Raw genomic sequence first — 17,948 nt, forward strand, 5'->3', positions numbered from 1 at the left:
TCAAGGAGGGCAAAGTTAATGTCCAACCATCATATAAAGGACATGGAGGAAACGCAGCAATGGAGAGCCATGCTGTCAGAGCTCTGCTGCGTCTGTACCAGAAGATGAGGGCGTCATCCAGGCCACTTCCTCCACCTTATCGTGCCACTAGGCTCAGTGGTTCTGAAGAGGCGTCCAAAGGAGCTGGGATAAACAGTCATTTAACTAAAAACAGAGAAGAATCAGCAGCAGAGGGCACCAGAGAGGACAACAAAGATGACAAATATTCTGTAGGTTTTAACCAGCTTACCAAGAAGCAACTGAAGTGGAAGCATGAATCTTTCGTGGCGATCCTGCAAACAGCAGATGATTCTTCAACAATGCTGTCAGCTCCTCTGACAGCTTCAGCAAATACCAAAGCTGCTGTTTCAGAGCTCCCAGCATTTACTGTAATACAGGTAAAGTATTGTGTAAAGTTATTTGATTCCTCTCTGATCTCTTTAGTTTTTCACTTCTCTTTGACATTTCAATATTTTTGGATCATCAAGCAAGTTTTCATGTTGGATAAACATAACCTATGTAAAAACAAAAAGTAGTTCTCAAATGATGATTTCATTTTTTAAGGGGAAAGGTTATCCAACCTGGCAATCTGGTAAAAAATTTATTGCCTCCATTGTTAAATCATAAAAAAACTGATTACAGCAAATTTTTTAGAAATCTCTGCTGGGGATATTGCTGGTGAGAGATCTGTCTGGGACATATGGACCTGTCATGCCCATCCATCCTGGGTGGATTATTGTTTTATTTCTATGTTAATTTAAGGCGGCATCTTTCCAGAATCAAGATGTTCAACTAACTTGATAGAGTTGTCAAAGAATAAATCTCTTCCAGGTGACATGAACACACATAATAATGGCTTTGCAACTGTTTGGTGAATAAATTCAGTTGTGTACCTTTCTGTTTTAAAACTATTACATAATTATCACAAACTAAGTGATTAAACATATTACTGTGAAGAAACTAGCATACTGTGAACTCTGGGAACACCAAAACATTCCCAGATTTGTTTAAAGACACACAAATCCTCCCCTTGAATTCTCTTATGATATTAAAGGGCAACTCTTCTATGTCAGAGCTATCAATTGCATATGTTGTCAGAAAATTCAAATAATGAGAATGAATAGATTAATTTATTTGCTGTGTGTTTTATTGTAGGACAAGGTCCTCCCCAGGAAACAGAGTAATCCATTCCCCCCGACAGCAGCAACCCTTCCTGCTATAAGGGATAAAGGTCCAGATGAAGAAAGTTGTCTTCTTCCACTGAATTACTTCTGGTACATGAGTCACATCTACAAGGAAGTAATTAAACAGATTGAGAGGAAGAATAAAATTAAAATGGTGTCCCAGGCCCATGTGACATTTGAAGCTGAGCAGGAAGATGGAAACCCTCACGAAGCTCTCAATGAGTTCATTGATCTCTCACAGAGCTGCTCTGCTGATTCAGGCGAGGCAGTGATTCCTCTCAAGTTCGTAGATCCAGATCAGTGGAGCGATGCGTTAAAAGTCATCAAGAGAAACGAGGACAATATTTTGCTCACCATATCGTCAGAAGAAGTTATTGTTAGTGGTCCAAAGCAAAGCCAAGATGAATTCAGTGCAGTCCTGAATGCAATACAGAAAAACACTCCTGTTGAACAACACAAACCTGCTACAGATGGTACATTACTAAGGATGGCAAGCATGACCAAAAAAGATCCACAAGTTGAGACAAAACTGCCAACAGAACATTAAACCCAAGAGAAGAAATGTAGTGGTCATCTCCTCTCAGAACCGTTAGTTTACACTCCAACAAATCAAATCATTAATGGGGTATATGCCACGGACCTCCGTTTTAGCACTTACACATTTTTATGCCACATAGAATGCTTCCGGTGCACAGGCAACAGTATGTTAACAGTGGCTCCTCAGTCTCTGCCGGACTATTAATGATGCCTATATAATTATTCAAACGTCCCGAAACGCTCCAACAACAACCGAGGATTTAAGCTGGATGTGTCAAAACTTCACAATAACTTCGAAGGTAAGCTATTAAATCGTTTGTATTCACCATAATGCCTCATATGTCTGACGTAGCTAACAGGGACAAGCTTACAAAGGTGCTATGTAAACGTTAAGTGTTTTGATTATCTGTGCAGTGTCCAATCTACATATTTATTATAGATATAAATGTATATCTATATAAACATATATAGAACTGTCTATATTGTGCCCAAGCTATCAGTCAAAGCTGAAGTTAGCTTCTGAATGTAGCATATAATTCCGGAAATAGCTAAGGGGCGATTACTCTTAATTTTTCACTATCTTGAGCTTTTTTAATGTGTTGTACTTTAAAAACTACAACACCTAGACTTTTTGAACCTAACTAGATTATTCTGTACTAACAGCAGAATAAATAAAACATTTGTGAAACCTTCCAATTGATTTGTGAAATTTGTAAAATGTCAATATATTCCAGAACGCATTAAATCTGAATTACTAAATTATTTGTTATTTTAACTTTCTGTTTTCTTTCTCTTTTTTTTTATCTTTATTATAGCTGGAGTTGGACAGGAGTTCTAAATTTACCATTTTAAAAACAAAGCAGCGGGAGGATGTAACTTCATAAGCTCATTTTCTAAGCAGAATCTCAGAGGGGGAAAAAAAAAGGAGAAATTACGTTGTGTAAAGGAAGAACAGATTATAGCAGCTAAGTGGAAAAATTCACTAACGTGGATTATAATTATGAAACAGCAAAGGTAGATGTCATATTTTCGGGAAATACGAGATTTGTACCATTTGTTCTGTGAGTTTTTTGTGTGGATTGGTGCCACTTAAACGGCTGTAAAGCAAAGGTTTTGGACCTTAGTCTGACTACTTGTGTGGTTCGGATCGGGCTGAAGCGTTGCTGCTCTTGGCTGTTCTTAAATTACTGTGCTCGGTATCAGAGGAGCTCGTCGCTCCGACTGCATGTTAAATGTATTTTGTATAATTGTCATATGAACAAAAGCCAAGGAGTTGCCTAAAAATAATTTCATACTCCACAAACGCATACATAAACACACACGTATTGACTTACCTTGTGCCGAATCGCTGCCTCTGTTCTCAGTCTGTTCTTGTAGCAGTGGATTTCCTCCGGCATTATTTTCCTCGAACAAATTATTCCACTGAACGAAGCGCTTACAGCTCCCTTTTAACCTCCGTCTTCCCATTTCTGAAGCTGGATCTTTAATATCCTAATGCTTTGAAATAGCAGGCAGCTACAAACCGTGTGTTAGCTGTAGTGGTTTTGGCCTTTGATATCAGCAGGAAAATGAAAAAACTATACCACAAAACTCAATTATTGTACCAGTAGCTCGCAGATGTTTTAAGTTTTGCGTCTTTTTCATGGTACAGATCTTGCAGCTTTGGCTAAAAACAATAGGAGCAAGCAGGACCCGGAACCAATCTATGTGGCATAAATTCAAACGGAAATGCATCCCCACCTCTTGTGGCATATACCCCATTATCAGACGAAGAACAACACTCTTAAACTTCCAACAACTGCTGGACAAATGCAAAACAGTTAAAACATCAACCAAGCAGATGTTCTGGAACAAAAAAATCAACAAATGTTTTTTTTTTTTTTATTTAATTTTTTATATAGTTTTATTAGGAGGAAAAGGAGACATTACAAGCAAGATTTACCTATTAACAACATAGTATGCCATATGGTAACCAGCTTCTTAGTGGCATCATTATAAAAGAACCAAACACAGGTACAGAAGTGGTATAAAGATGAAAAAAGGCAAACAATTTACCTCCTATGAGTATTTTTCTTACATAAGTGAACAAGACACACCATGTACAAACCTTGTGAAGAAAAAATTAATTAATGAAAACAGAAGAAGAAAAAAATTAAATAAATTAAAAATAATAATAAAGGAAGGAAAAAAATTTAAATAAAAATAAGGAAAGGTGTGGGTTGAGATGTATCACTCAGTCCAGGAGCAGAGACTGGAGAGAGTGAAAGTATGTCATGAAAGGGCGCCATAAGTTATAGAATTTAGCTGAGTTGGCTTTCACTGAATATCTAATTCTTTCCAAATTTAGAAAAAACATGGTGTCTTTAAGCCACTGATCGCTAGAGGGTGGTTTAGTTAGTTTCCAATGGAAAAGAAGATGGCGTCTTGCCAGTAGGGAAGTAAATGCTATAATATCCAATTGATTAGAAGTGAACTGTTTGTAGTTAACTGGAAGCCCAAATATGGCAACATGGGGAGAGGGTTTAATGACCACTGAAAGTATCTTTGACATTGTATCAAAGTAGGTCTGCCAAAAACTATGGAGTGATGAACAGGAATAAAACATGTGAGTTAAATTACAGGAAGGTGCATGACATTTCTCAAAATTGTCAGAAACGGAGGAGAATTGCAACAATCGATTTTTAGAGAGATGAACCCTGAAGAGAACTTTAAACTGTATAAGAGAAAGTCGAGCACAGATTGAACTTGAATTGATTTTCTTAAGAGTATTATTCCACCAGTCCTCTCCCAAATTTAGACCGAGTTCGAGCTCCCAGGCCGCCTTAACCCTGGCAATGGGAGAAGAATCAAAAGATAGAATTTCATTGTAAACTTTAGAGATATATGATCTTTGAAGGGTATCCCAGCTCAGAAACATCTCCCAACGCAAGTTCGGCGGCCTGGAAGGGAAACTGGGGAACAGAGCCCTGGCACAGTGTCTACTTTGAAAGTACCAGAATAGGTGAGAAGGAGGAAGATAAAATTCTGATGAAAGATCTGTAAAGCTGCGAAAGATACCTTCCTTGTAAAAATCATTAAAACATGTCAACCCCATGACAAGAAGGTTGGATCTGTGAGTGCTGGTCGAAACAAGTGGTTCTTCATTAAAGGAGCAAGTGTAGATGCTGAGTTAAATTTGAAGTGCCTCCTAAACTGGCACCAAATTTTTAAGATAGAGCGAACTACTGGATTGTTTGTAAAGCCAGAGGGGTTGGATGTAATGGGGGAAGTGAGAAGAAGAACAAATGTTCAATATGTTTTTGTATTAACCAATAAGAAGTATGTGCTTAAATTTTGTGAGGAGTGCCTGCAAAGCTCAGTGAAACATGACGGACCCATTTGTTCAATTCATAAGGATGTTTTTGGTGAAATGAAAGGAGACCAATCTGATAGAACAATGACTTGAATAAAATTTCCTACCCCCTAGTTGGATTCCCGGTTTGTTCCCTTTGTATTCACTGTCAGCCTTCAGTTTCATGTATTAATCCTTTTACATTTTCTGCTTTCTCAGCTTTGGCTCTCCTGATGAGAACTACCTGAGCAGAGTCAAAGAGGAGCTGAAAGCTAAAGGCATTAAGTGAAGTCTTTACATTAACTTATGTAAAAAAGCAATTAAAGGAAGATTTTAACATTTGGTTGATTAGATTTATATATTTTTCTTTCTTTCATTAAGAAATGTTTTATAATTAAGAGTTTGAGGGCAACTAAAAGTTGATTAGTTCTTATTTATCAAAATGTAATTAAACAAATCACAATTATAGTTTTTATCCACCTGTTTATTTTTCTGCACATAGTGAAATGTACGAATAACTGTCATTAAATGTCAATTAAGATGATTGGACAAGGTATTTGTCAAATATTAAAATGATTGGATTGTGAATTTACCAAATAAATGATTAATTAACATATAATTTAGTTTATCTATTTTAAAGGGACGGTGCTCATTAATGAACATCAGAAGTATGTTTCCTGTTGCTGTTCTTAGTAGGTTGATATTTATTTCTTTTTAAAACTCATAGAATTACAAAACATGTAATATTCCAGGGAAAATTAAAAACTTACTCAATATATACAGTAATGGTCTTTATACAGAATTGATTAACTCTGAATTGCTGTTTAATAGATTCAAATATGTCTGTATTGTATGAAGTGTTGTTTCTCAGATCTGTGGGAACAAAGTTCCAATTTGTGACTATATTGTGTTTTTATGATGTAAAGCACTTTGAAATGCCTTATTGCTAAAATGTTGCATATTTGACTGATTGATTGATTAATCATCCATCCACCTATTGATTACACCTTTTTGGCCTTACAGTCCTGGGTTGGCTGTTTTTGTTCAATCATCTTCACTGGACTGCCATTACAAATAAAGACAGTTTGTGATTTGTGACACCTTTGATTTAAATTAAAAAAAGCCAAAAGATTCATTTGACAGTTTGTAGTTCATCTTTTTCATATGTGAAATTATACTATATTTCCAAAGGTATTTGCATATCTGCTGTCACACAAGTACCAACAGTGCGTTATCAATCTTAATCTACAGGGTTCAATATAATATTTGCCCACCCATTGCAGCTAAAGCTTTACATTTTTCCAATGTTTAGAAGTGGGTTTCTGGGATTATTTGACCAATTTTCCAAGAACGCATTCATGAGGTCAGACACTGATGTTGGGTTGGGCCTGCTTCACAGTTTCTGCTCCAATTCATTAAGCTGAAGTGATTATTGTGCAACTAAGTCAAGTCTACTGAAGTGAAACTCACTCATACATATCTTTATGGACCCTGCATTGTGCTCTGGTGATGTTGGAATAGGAAAGAACTGTTCACAAGCAATTCATTGTCCAATTTGTCTTGTATCTCGAAGCACTCTGAGTTTTACTTCCTGGAATAAGAAATGAAGAACAACCTCTTACTGATTACCAGACAGTGAGGCATACTTGGTCACTTTACATTACTACATCCAAAACTTTGCCTTGCACTTAGTGTTGTGGTACTTAGATGGGGCTGCTTGGTGATAGAAAACCTTAAAGCTCTTTATTAATTGTATACTTAATCTGAATGACATGCAGTTTGGAGGTCAGCAGCTAATGAAAGTTGGTGAGCTGTATGAACGTTAGGATCCATTGTCTGTCGGTAATCCATGGCCAGTTTTCTGTTCTGGTGTTAAAAATCTGTTGTATTCATTGTAAAGAGAGAAATACATCCACTGGATGATTTACAGGTTACAAATAGTATTATTGCCCCTTAATACTATATGACTGTAACAAAAATATTCCAAAAGTACTCAGCCATTTGGGTGGACACAATATATATTTAATTAGGTATCTCTCTCTCTCTCTCTCTATATATATATATATATATATATAAAAAAAAAAAAAATTCCCTTCTCACCCTCCGCGGGTGGTCTGTTTCATCCTCTGAGCTCGGGTCCTCTACCAGAGGCCTGGGAGCTTGAGGGTTCTGCGCAGTATCTTGGCTGTGCCTAGAACTGCACATTTCTGGACTGAGATGTCTGATGTTGTTCCTGGGATCTGTTTGAGCCACTGCTCCAGTTTGGGGGTGACTGCCCCGAGGGCCCCGATGACTACAGGCACCACTGTGGTCTTCACCTTCCAGGTCTTTTCCAGTTCCTCCCTGAGGCCCTGGTACTTCTCCAATTTCTCATGCTCCTTTTTCCTGATGTTGTAGTCATTTGGTATTGCTACATCCACCACAACGGCTTTCCTCTGTTCTTTATCCACCACCACAATGTCCGGTTGGTTCGCCATTACCATCTTGTCTGTCTGGATCTGGAAGTCCCACAGGATCTTAGCTCGGTCATTCTCCACCACTTTTGGGGGTGTTCCCCACTTTGATCTTGGGGCTTCCAGTCCATATTCTGCACAGATGTTCCTGTACACTATGCCCGCCACTTGGTTATGTCGTTCCATGTACGCTTTCCCTGCCAGCATCTTGCACCCTGCTATTATGTGCTGGACTGTCTCAGGGGCCTCCTTGCACAACCTACACCTTGGGTCTTGTCTGGTGTGGTAGATCTGAGCCTCTATTGCTCTGGTGTTTAGGGCCTGTTCCTGGGCGGCCAGGATGAGAGCCTCTGTGCTGTCCTTGAGTCCAGCTTTCTCCAGCCATTGGTAGGTTTTCCTGACATCAGCCACTTCAGTTATTTGTCGGTGGTACATCCCATGTAGGGGCTTGTCCTCCCATGATGGTACTTCCAGCACCTTGTCTTCTGTTCCCCATTGCCTGAGACATTCGCTGAGCACATCGTCTGTTGAGGCTTTGTCCTTGATGTATTTATGGATCTTGGATGTTTCATCCTGGACAGTGGCTCTCACACTCACTAGTCCTCTGCCTCTCTCTGCCTATATATATATATATATATATATATCTCTGCCTATATATATATATATATATATATATATATATATATATATATATATATATATATATATATATATATATATATATATATATACATATTTTAGACTCTTTTTAAAAGCAAAGAAAAAAATATCTCAAGCCAAACAAAAGCTAATTCCTTTCAATATATTACAATAAAAGGTTATACCAGCCATCACAACTAAAAATCTGAGATTTCTTATTTTCTTTCAAATAAAGTGTGAGGACCTACAACAATCCTAGTAAAGGATTGCTGTAGGTCTAAGTACAGTCCAACTCTTCTGCTGCTGCGTTTATGTTCTGGATCTCGTTCTGCCAGATTGTTAGAATACCAACGCCCCATGACTGGAAGTGTTTTCAGCTTTTACAGTCATGGTGAATAGTTTTCTGTAAGAACTTTTTTTGAAATCTGCTTCCTCTGCATTATTTGGTTTCAGTTCAGGGTGGATCTTCCCTGATCTTATTACTGTTTGCTGCTGAGAAAACACTTTCAATACTGTCCTGTCGAACCTCCGGTTTATCCTCTCAGCTTATGTTTCTCTAGAGTTTTTTAGTTGTTGTTGTTGAATTGTGTGAGGCATTGCTTGGCAGTCTGGTATCCTCTGGTATGGACAGGTATTGTGTTGGATTTTCTTATTTCATGGCACTTTCTTTGTTGCTCTGTCAGTTTGCTAATTTCTCTACATATAACCTTGATCTTAGCATCCAGCCTTCATCTTAATTGAGGACATTGTTTTTTTTAATATAATTTCCATTGTACATTTTGTAAAAAAGCATCTCAAGGAGCAATGTAATAACATTAACATGTCTGCATAACCTTTAACACAGATAATGTTGTTTTTCACTCTACAATTAATATTTTCTGTTTTTGAAGGACAAAGACATTTGGAATTTCATCAAAGTTTCAGGACAAAGACCAGGCCAAGGAGGTTGAAACCAATGTATGTTTTATCATTGATAATTATAGACCAACAAAGTAGTATATTTACCTCATCTTTGTTAATGTATTAATGACTTTAATTGTGTTTTAAAGTTTCATTCCCCATAGTGTAGTGATTCTATTTGATTTCTTTATTAAAAAGTTAAGAGTTCAACTGAACTCGACAATTCATCATTTACCATCCATCAGACTTAATAACAAAAAAAAACACTGAAGTAGGTCCCATTGCACAACATGATCTCAAAAAGCAACACTTAATGATCGAAAGAAAGTGAAGAAAAGATGAGAAATAATGTTAAGGCCGTTTCTAAGGTGCAGGGACTGCATTGATGCCCAGTGAGAGCCATTATCCACAAATGGGGAAACATGGGGCAGTGGTGAAGCGACTATAGCAAGGAGAGCAATGTAAATAATATTTTCTTAAAAAAAAACAACATAACTGTGAGTTAAAGGGAAAACCCTGAAGGCTTTGAATATGATAAAAAAGGGAGGAATTGATCCATAACTTCAACAGAAAAGACATCTCCAACTCTCATCCAGTCACCAGCCAGGCTGCAAAACTTTAACCATATTCCCAGATGTCCTACAATTAAAAGCGCCTCAATCTAGAACAGACCTCACTTTAGTACACGTCTCACTGCACAAGGTAAACCAAATCAATTTACCAATGTATTCTTTCTTTATCCAAGGTGTAGTGGAACCAGCTCCTGGCAGCAGGCAGCCAATAGCAGCAACATAAAATAAACTAAGCGAGAGAAGAAATCACTTGTGTAGACACTGCTCCATATTTACTGTTTGTTTGTTTTTTATTTTAGAACATGGTCCTCCCTGTCAAACAGAGTAATCCATTCACCTCGACAACAGAAACCTTTCATTCTAGAAAAACTGAAGGAGCAGCTCAAGAAAGTTGTCTTCTGCCTCTGAATCACTTCTGGTACATGAGCCATGTGTACAAGGAAGGAATTAAACAGATAGAGAGGAAGAATAAAATTAAAATGGTGGCACAGGCCCATGTGACATTTGAAGCTGAGCAGGAAGATGGAAACCCTCATGAAGCTCTCAATGAGTTCATTGATCTCTCACAGAGCTGCTCTGCTGATCCAGGTGAGGCAGTGATTCCTCTCAAGTTTGTAGATCCAGATCAGTGGAGCGATGCGTTAAAAGTCATCAAGAGAAACAAGGACAATATTTTGCTCACCATGTCATCAGAAGAAGTTATTGTTAGTGGTCCAAAGCAAAGCCAAGATGAATTCAGTGCAGTCCTGAATGCAATGCAGAAAATAAACACACCGGCTGAACAGCACAAACCTACATCAGATGGTACATTACAGAGGATGAACATGACAACCAACCAACAGACAAAAACAACAACAGTGGAAAACAATAAGGAACTGGAAAACAGCAATGGAAAACAGCAGGGAACAACCAACCAACAGACAAAAACACCAACAATGGAAAGCAATAAGGAACTGGAAAACAGCAGTGGAAAACAGCAGGGAACAACCAACCAACAGACAAAAACAACAACAGTGGAAAGCAATAAGGAACTGGAAAACAGCAATGGAAAACAGCAGGGAACAACCAACCAACAGACAAAAACAACAGTGGAAAACAACAGTGAACCGGTTATTACTTTTGTTGAAGATGCTAACATCAAAGCTAAATCTGATTTGAATGTTGAATCCAGCAGGAGCAAAAACAAACAATCCCTCAAACCTTCCTTCAAAAACCTCTGGCTCAAAAAGAAGCCTATCACACGTCCCCCACGCCCACCCCGACATAAAGATGCCACTTTGTTGGGTGATTTGCCAAAGAAATCCAGCTGTGAGACTGAGAGGAAAGAGGACTCCAAACAACCTTCACTGATTCCACCAACAGCACAGCAAAATGCTGAAGCATCAACTAAGAAAGGAGCATCAGGGGACAGTAAAGATGATTTCTGCCCAATATGCTTGGATCGGTTAATCAAACAGAAGCAGCTGAGGTGTAAACACACATTTTGTGATGAGTGCCTCCAAGCATCAGTAAAACACACTGGACCCATGTGTCCTGTATGCAAAGATGTTTTTGGTGTGATGGAGGGAGACCAGCCTGATGGAGTGATGACATGGAGCTCTAACTCTTCATCCCTCCCTGGATTCTCAGGCTGTGGCTGCATAGTGATCACATACACTTTTCCTAATGGAAAACAGGCGGTAAAAAAACTTGATGAATACATTACAAGTCATAAAACAATTGTTGTCTTTATTATTTCTGGCTCCTAGTTAACGCTTTCTTCCTACCTCACAGGAAAAGCATCCTAATCCTGGACAACCGTATCAGGGAACTACCAGAACTGCATATCTTCCAGACAACGAAGAGGGCCAAGAAGTTCTGAAACTGCTGAAAAAAGCTTTCGACCAGAAAATGATTTTCACCGTTGGGACGTCCAGAACAAGCGGGTTGGACAACCAGGTGATCTGGAACGATATTTCTCACAAGACGTCAAAGACAGGAGGACCACAGAGGTGCAGTCACCCAGTTTGTGTTACGTTAATATCTATTTCTTGTCATTGTTGCCTTTGGTTTAACACTTTATGTCCTTCTTTCATGTGCTTTCAGTTTTGGATATCCTGACCCGAATTACCTGAGAAAAGTAAAGGAGGACCTGAAAGCTAAAGGCATAGAGTGACTCTGAGAGCGAGTCATGGTTTATTTTACTATGGAAATTAACAATTTTAAAAAATACTGGAATATTTGGATGCTTTGCTTTTATTTGAGCAGTAAAGGTTCTTTTATTATTATTATTATTATTATTATTATTATTATTATTATTATTATTATTATTATTATTATTTATTCATTAATAAGAATTACTTTAAAGAATATTTCACAAATTTTCACATGTATTATAGCCTGGTAAAAACCAGCCTATGCTTTGCTTCATTCAGAGGTTGTAGCATCTTGATTCTCTGTTATTGTGAAACAGTTTTTATTTGGGGACGTGAACTCTACTGAAGTTTTAAATGATTATTTAATCCAATTGCTTGTAAATGTAAATATGACTTGGTGTCACTTGAAAAATATCTTAATTGATTTTATAATAAAAGAATACTGAAGGATTTATTTATCACTTGACATAGAATGCACAAACACTGCTGTTTTCTAAAGGCAATATAGTAAATTATGTCGTATGTTGATAAACCAATATGAAAATGTTTCCATGAATTCTGTATCCTTTAATAAATTCAAATACAACACTGGATCATAACGTAGAGGTTTTGTAATGTATTATTTGTTTTAGAGATAAAGGTAGACTATACCTTTAAGAGTCATAAGGAAAATGAGTCACAAGACCCGGTTTATACAATTTCTTTATTTACATACATGATAAAGAAGTTAACTATTTTCAGTCGCTGTCATACAAACATGTTTGAATTTCTTGAGCAAAGTGTGGACACAGCTGGGTAACTCCAAAAGTTGCTACACTCAGTTTAAAAAAGAAGCTGTAACACAGAATCGCCCCATCTACTGGTATACTGGTTGTTTCAGACTGCTGTCCTCGCGAGAATTCCCACGAGAATTTGATGTTCTGCTCTGAGTTGATTTTAGTTCTGAAAAAACGTCTCTGTGCTGTAACTCTCAGCAGGCGAAGTTGTTATGTGTTAAGTCGTGAGACAAAACCCAGTTTGTGAACGGGTTAGTTAATATCCTATTAATATTTGAGACAAGGTATTTCTACCCGTTGCTGCGACAATATTGCATCTATCACTGTAAAAACAGCAGCCTAATTAGACTGTTGTCATGAGATGAATATTGACAAGTTACTTAAATGTCGCTTCTTGGGCACGGAATATTTGCGCAGTCTTTGGAGTGACGCGGCTTCTGACATGCAGCTGCTTTCACTTTCATTTACAAGGAAGTGTCGTTTGCAGCGAACAGGCGAAGGTAAGCGCGTCACATTTAATTGGTGTTTATTTGATGTTTTAACGCTTAAACTGAGAGTCCTCAGAAAATAACATCGAGTTAAAGCATGTGCTAATAAAATTTTAACACAAACGTAAAAAAAAATGTTTCAGTTCAGGTTTGCATTTATAATCGAAAACCCGTCAGCCTTTTTTTTCGCCTGCGTAGTTTGCTTTTGCCTGAACAAGTTTGTGACTTGAGCTAAATTTCTATCATTTAAAGGTTCACTTTGTTTTCAACAAGAAAGACAGAAAGATCATCAAAATGGCGAGTAACCAAGAGGAACCCATGGACTATGACGACCAGGGTCAGTCAGCCAACCAAGCTCAGGTTCGTTGTATTTAATCTGCCTGGTTGAAAATTGTGACCTCTTCTCAACGACATTATCATTTTTTTATTTGTATTTATTCTTATTTTATTTATAATTTAATTTAATTAATACATTATCAAGCCGTACAAATAGCCGAAGCTCGCAGGTTTGCTTTCGTTTTAGGAGATTGCTCCTGTTCATAAAATAAAACTCGCACTGTAACTATTTAGACTTATTAACATATTTAGAGAAAATGACGAACAATGTTTTGTGATTATCCTTTGTTTTGATATAATCTGTGTAACAGCTAAAGAAACTTGGAACTGTGAGAACAAATGTCAAGGTTTTGTTTTCAGGCTGGAGGTTTGCATTGAGGCAAAGTCCATAAAGTTTATAAGCTGTAAATGGGTGGAGACGGATACACTCACTTGCTAATGCAGAGATCAAAGTTTAGGAGCCACAGAAACAATAAAATACACACGATATCCACACCAGAGATCGAGAAATTAGTTGATTACAATTTATTTATAGAGGACTTCTCGTACTGATAATTATAACAAAGGACTTTACTGAGAATAAAAGCAAAGTTACAAGCATGAAAACAATCAGAACAGATTCAATAAAATCATAATTACTCAAGCAAGCCTGCACATTGTAAGAGAAAATATCTAATTGTGATACTGTTGTTAAATTGCAATAATGTAATTATTGTAAGCTAACTGTAACCCATATTTTTCTGACACTTATGTCTTTACAATCACACAATGTCCCCACCATTTTCTGTGAACTTTAGCATCTCGGCCACTAATATAAACATCCAGTGAGAGCATTAAATGCTACTAGAATCCATCCAGCCAAATATGATCAGTATTCAAATATGACATACAACCAAATATTGCATCCAATCAGTCCTGTGAATTGTCCAGCTCTATCACACAATTTGAATAAAATGTCATCTAAAATGTAAAATTGTGAAAATGTAATTCTAATTTGCAGTAAGAAAACTCCAGATATGTAAAACATTAAAATTCATAACTAACAATATTATGGCTTTTAAATAAATACAGATAAATCTAAAATCATATTTTATTGCTGATGAAATCCAAAAAGTTGAAAAATCTGATTCATTTAAATTTAATTGCTGAAAAATATAAATATTCTGCCTGCTTTTTAGAAAACATGGAAATATTATGAGCAGTTCTTGTGTTCATACAGTGTCCATATGTTGTATGAACTGTAACAGTACAATGTTAGATTGTACAACTGGGCAGGGAGTTAAGATTTTATATTTAGGTTTGTAGTAATCTTCTGGAAATATTTACATTTTGAAGCGACCCAACTAGATTCCTGATCTGAATCTGATGGAGAATCTGTGAAGAGAGGTAAAGATTAGGGTGATGGCAAAGAGACCTTCCATTTGGAGCTCATTACCACAGATAAATAATATAAGTATCAGTATGGTGGAAAAAGATGGTCAGAATTTATAAGGATTTGATTGATGAAATGCCAGTAAACATTTCTCATTGATTATTAGGAAGGGTGTAAACCATTTTTACCCAATAGTAAAAAATACATAAGTGAAAAGCTCTAGTGAATCTTTTGGTCTTTTTTTTTCTTGCAGGCTCCTATGGATCCTCCAACAGATCGAGAAAAAGTCCTACTGACTCTCTCGTTGAAGTGGTTGGATAAAAACAAAAAGAAGGCAGATCTACAAAAATCCCTCCAGACTTGGTTCAATAAATTCAAAACTAAAATAGACTGCACAGTTAAAGTGGTCTTACCAGATGGACGAGCTGTGATTGTGGTTTCACCTCCTCCAGGTATAGAACTGTATTTTCATATACAGCATGTGACAGACTCACCAATTTCCTGTTAATCTAACTCCAATAAAAGGAAAACTTTATTTTGAACAACCTGATATGCCACAATGATGGCTTTGCAAACTATTGACAACTAAATTTATTTTGCTTTTTTTGTTTGTTTATTTTAAAGGCCTCACAGAGATTCAGAAGCTGAGTGGTAAAAATCTTCACACAAAAGATAAGAAAGAATTTGTCACCATTCTGTCTGTAATGGTGGGAAAACCAAAGCAGGATCCACAAACAGCAAACGATGCTTCAGTGACTCCGACTCCTCCAGCTGCTTCAGTAAACACCAAAGATGCTGATTCTGAGCCGCCAGCTGTACGAACTCTAAACACTGATGCATACATTATAAAATATATCATGTTTGTTCTTTAATGGTGGAATTTTGCTTTTTATCCAGGATAAAGCACATGTTGACGGTCAGAAGAAACCAGTTTCTACACCAGGAGACCCTCCTGCTGAGAATCAAACGATGGATGAAAGTTGTGTTCTGTCAGTGAATCAATTCTTGTATGTGAGCCACATCTTCAAGGAGAAGCTGCAGCGCATACAGGATGAGAATGAAGTTGAAATCAGGCCAGAGGTCACTGTGAAATTTGAATCCAAGCGTAAAGATGGAAAACCAAATGAAGCAAAGACAAAGTTCACAGATGTTGTCCAGGAATGCTTGGCTGATTTCAATGGTTCAGTTTTTTCTCTGAGTTCTGCAGAGCCAGATCAGTTGAACAGAGCGTTGAAAGTCATCATGAACAAGGAAAACAAACTTTTAGCCAACATATCCTCTGAGGAAATGACAGTTTTTGGACCAAGTGGACAACGGATGGTTCTTGATTCAATGTTAAAAACATCACATAAAACCAGCAGTGGTTATGAAGAGTATGATCGTCAGTCTTCGACTCCAAACTTCAATAGTGATCTCCTGGTGAAAATCAACATGACAATCAAAGATGATCTTGCTAATAAAGGTCTGACCATAGATAAGGACCAGTGGAAAAGCCTGAAGTCGTCTTATGATAATCACCTTACAGTGATCAAAGATAAGTTCAATGTGGATTTTAAAGAATCCAGCATCAGGGACGGCAAAGTTAATGTCCAACCATCATATAAAGGACATGGAGGAAACCCAGCAATGGAGAGCCATGCTGTCAGAGCTCTGCTGCGTCTGTACCAGAAGATGAGGGCGTCACCCAGGCCACTTCCTCCACCTTATCGTGCCACTAGGCTCAGTGGTTCTGAAGATAATTTCACTGGAGCTGGAGTTAATGATCATTCAACACAAAACAATAAAAAATCAGCAGCAGAGGGCGCAACAGGGGACAACAAAGATGATAAATGTTCAATTTGTTTGTCTGATTTTACTAATAAGAAGCAGCTGAAGTGTAAACATGCATTTTGTAAGGAGTGCCTCCAAAATGCATTGAAACACAGTGGACCCATCTGTCCAATTTGTAAGGATGTTTTTGGTGAGATGAAAGGAAACCAACCTGATGGAACAATGAGTTGGAGTACAAATCCCTACCCTTTACCTGGATTCCCAAAATGTGGCCATATATGCATCACCTATCACATTCCAAGTGGAAAACAGAAGGTAATGTCTAAGAACGTATATCTGTAATTTGACATTTGGTTTAAGACAGCTACCCTTAACCTGAATTTTTTCTTTCTACCTGGCAGGAAAATCATCCCAAGCCTGGCCAACACCATGGAGGAGCTATCAGAACTGCATATCTTCCTGACAACACAGAGGGAAATGAAGTTCTGCTACTACTGAAAAAAGCTTTTGACCAGAAGCTGATTTTCACTGTTGGAGCTTCGAGGACAACTGGGGCGGATAACATGGTGACCTGGAATGACATCCACCACAAGACGTCCATGACAGGAGGACCAGAGTGGTACGGTTCCCTAATTTAACACCTTTGTATTCACTGTGCTTCAGCTTTTGGTTTCATGTATTAAACCTTCTATGTTTTCTGCTTTCACAGTTATGGATATCCTGATGAGAACTACCTGAGCAGAGTCAAGGAGGAGCTGAAGGCCAAGGGCATCCAGTGAAGTTTTTCTTTTACATTAAGTGAAACTTTAATTCAAAAATCTGACTAATTGAATTTCCACATTTTGTTCCATCATGTTAGATGTTTTATAATAAATAAAACTTAATGGTTACTTTGAAGTTCACTGAAAGCTGAAGACTTTACCTATCAAAACAAAACTAAACAAATCACATCCTTTTGAAAGATTTACCTACTTGTTTATTTTTTTCTTTAGATTTATTATGTGAATCACAGTGTAATTTGCATATAACTAATCAAATGTAATATGATTATTGGGTTGGGTCTTTCAAAAATAAATGAATACATTTATATTCAACAGAATTTGCTTTATTTATTTAAAACAATTAACATGGTTCAACCTGAGAACTTTGTAAATGGTGTGAAAATGTTGATGGGTATGTTGCATTTTTGTGTGATTTTTACTATGGAAGCCAATAAACAAGACATGTAAGAAGATCAAAAACCAGTTTCAGCAGATCGAAGAATAGCTAGAATGGCAAAAACAGTGGTGTAATAATATATGTGAAGCTGACCTAGCAGCAAGAAAACCATTCGATGTCTGAAACAAAAAAGAAAATGACTGGGCTGAAATCATTAAATAAATTAAAACTCACCCATAAGAGAGGAACATATTTGCT

General features: G+C 37.2%; 2 protein-coding genes and 1 long non-coding RNA gene across 5 annotated transcripts; all 3 read left to right on the plus strand.

Annotated features, from left to right (window-relative positions):
- Positions 1 to 214: 214 nt before the first annotated feature.
- On the plus strand, positions 215 to 7,098 carry LOC145551718 (uncharacterized). Of its 2 annotated transcripts, XR_014087605.1 has the most exons (3): positions 215 to 437; positions 1,195 to 2,059; positions 2,576 to 7,098. It is a non-coding gene; the product is annotated as an uncharacterized LOC145551718 (long non-coding RNA). The 2 variants fall into 2 exon arrangements; XR_014087604.1 differs by lacking the exon at positions 2,576 to 7,098 and having other exon boundaries at positions 1,195 to 2,451.
- A 1,206-nt stretch (positions 7,099 to 8,304) lies between these two features.
- LOC103465388 (uncharacterized) lies at positions 8,305 to 13,066 on the plus strand. Its single transcript, XM_081607238.1, has 5 exons — positions 8,305 to 8,814; positions 9,074 to 9,140; positions 9,955 to 11,334; positions 11,429 to 11,646; positions 11,741 to 13,066. Exons 1-5 carry the CDS (start codon positions 8,807 to 8,809, stop codon positions 11,808 to 11,810), a joined length of 1,743 nt encoding a protein of 580 aa, XP_081463364.1. The 5' UTR covers positions 8,305 to 8,806; the 3' UTR covers positions 11,811 to 13,066.
- LOC103465347 (uncharacterized) lies at positions 12,779 to 17,621 on the plus strand. 2 transcript variants are annotated; one of them, XM_008410079.3, is made up of 7 exons: positions 12,779 to 13,066; positions 13,307 to 13,414; positions 15,016 to 15,214; positions 15,387 to 15,577; positions 15,660 to 16,847; positions 16,934 to 17,151; positions 17,242 to 17,621. In XM_008410079.3, the coding sequence occupies exons 2-7, from the start codon at positions 13,349 to 13,351 to the stop codon at positions 17,309 to 17,311; spliced, it is 1,932 nt and encodes a 643-aa protein (XP_008408301.2). In that variant the 5' UTR covers positions 12,779 to 13,066; positions 13,307 to 13,348; the 3' UTR covers positions 17,312 to 17,621. The 2 variants fall into 2 exon arrangements, with proteins under 2 accessions (XP_008408301.2, XP_008408302.2); XM_008410080.3 differs by having other exon boundaries at positions 13,328 to 13,414.
- Positions 17,622 to 17,948: the final 327 nt, after the last annotated feature.

The sequence above is a fragment of the Poecilia reticulata genome, chromosome 5 (assembly GCF_904066995.2).
Source record: "Poecilia reticulata chromosome 5, P_reticulata-male-v2, whole genome shotgun sequence".
In the NCBI taxonomy this organism is placed as follows: domain Eukaryota; kingdom Metazoa; phylum Chordata; class Actinopteri; order Cyprinodontiformes; family Poeciliidae; genus Poecilia; species Poecilia reticulata.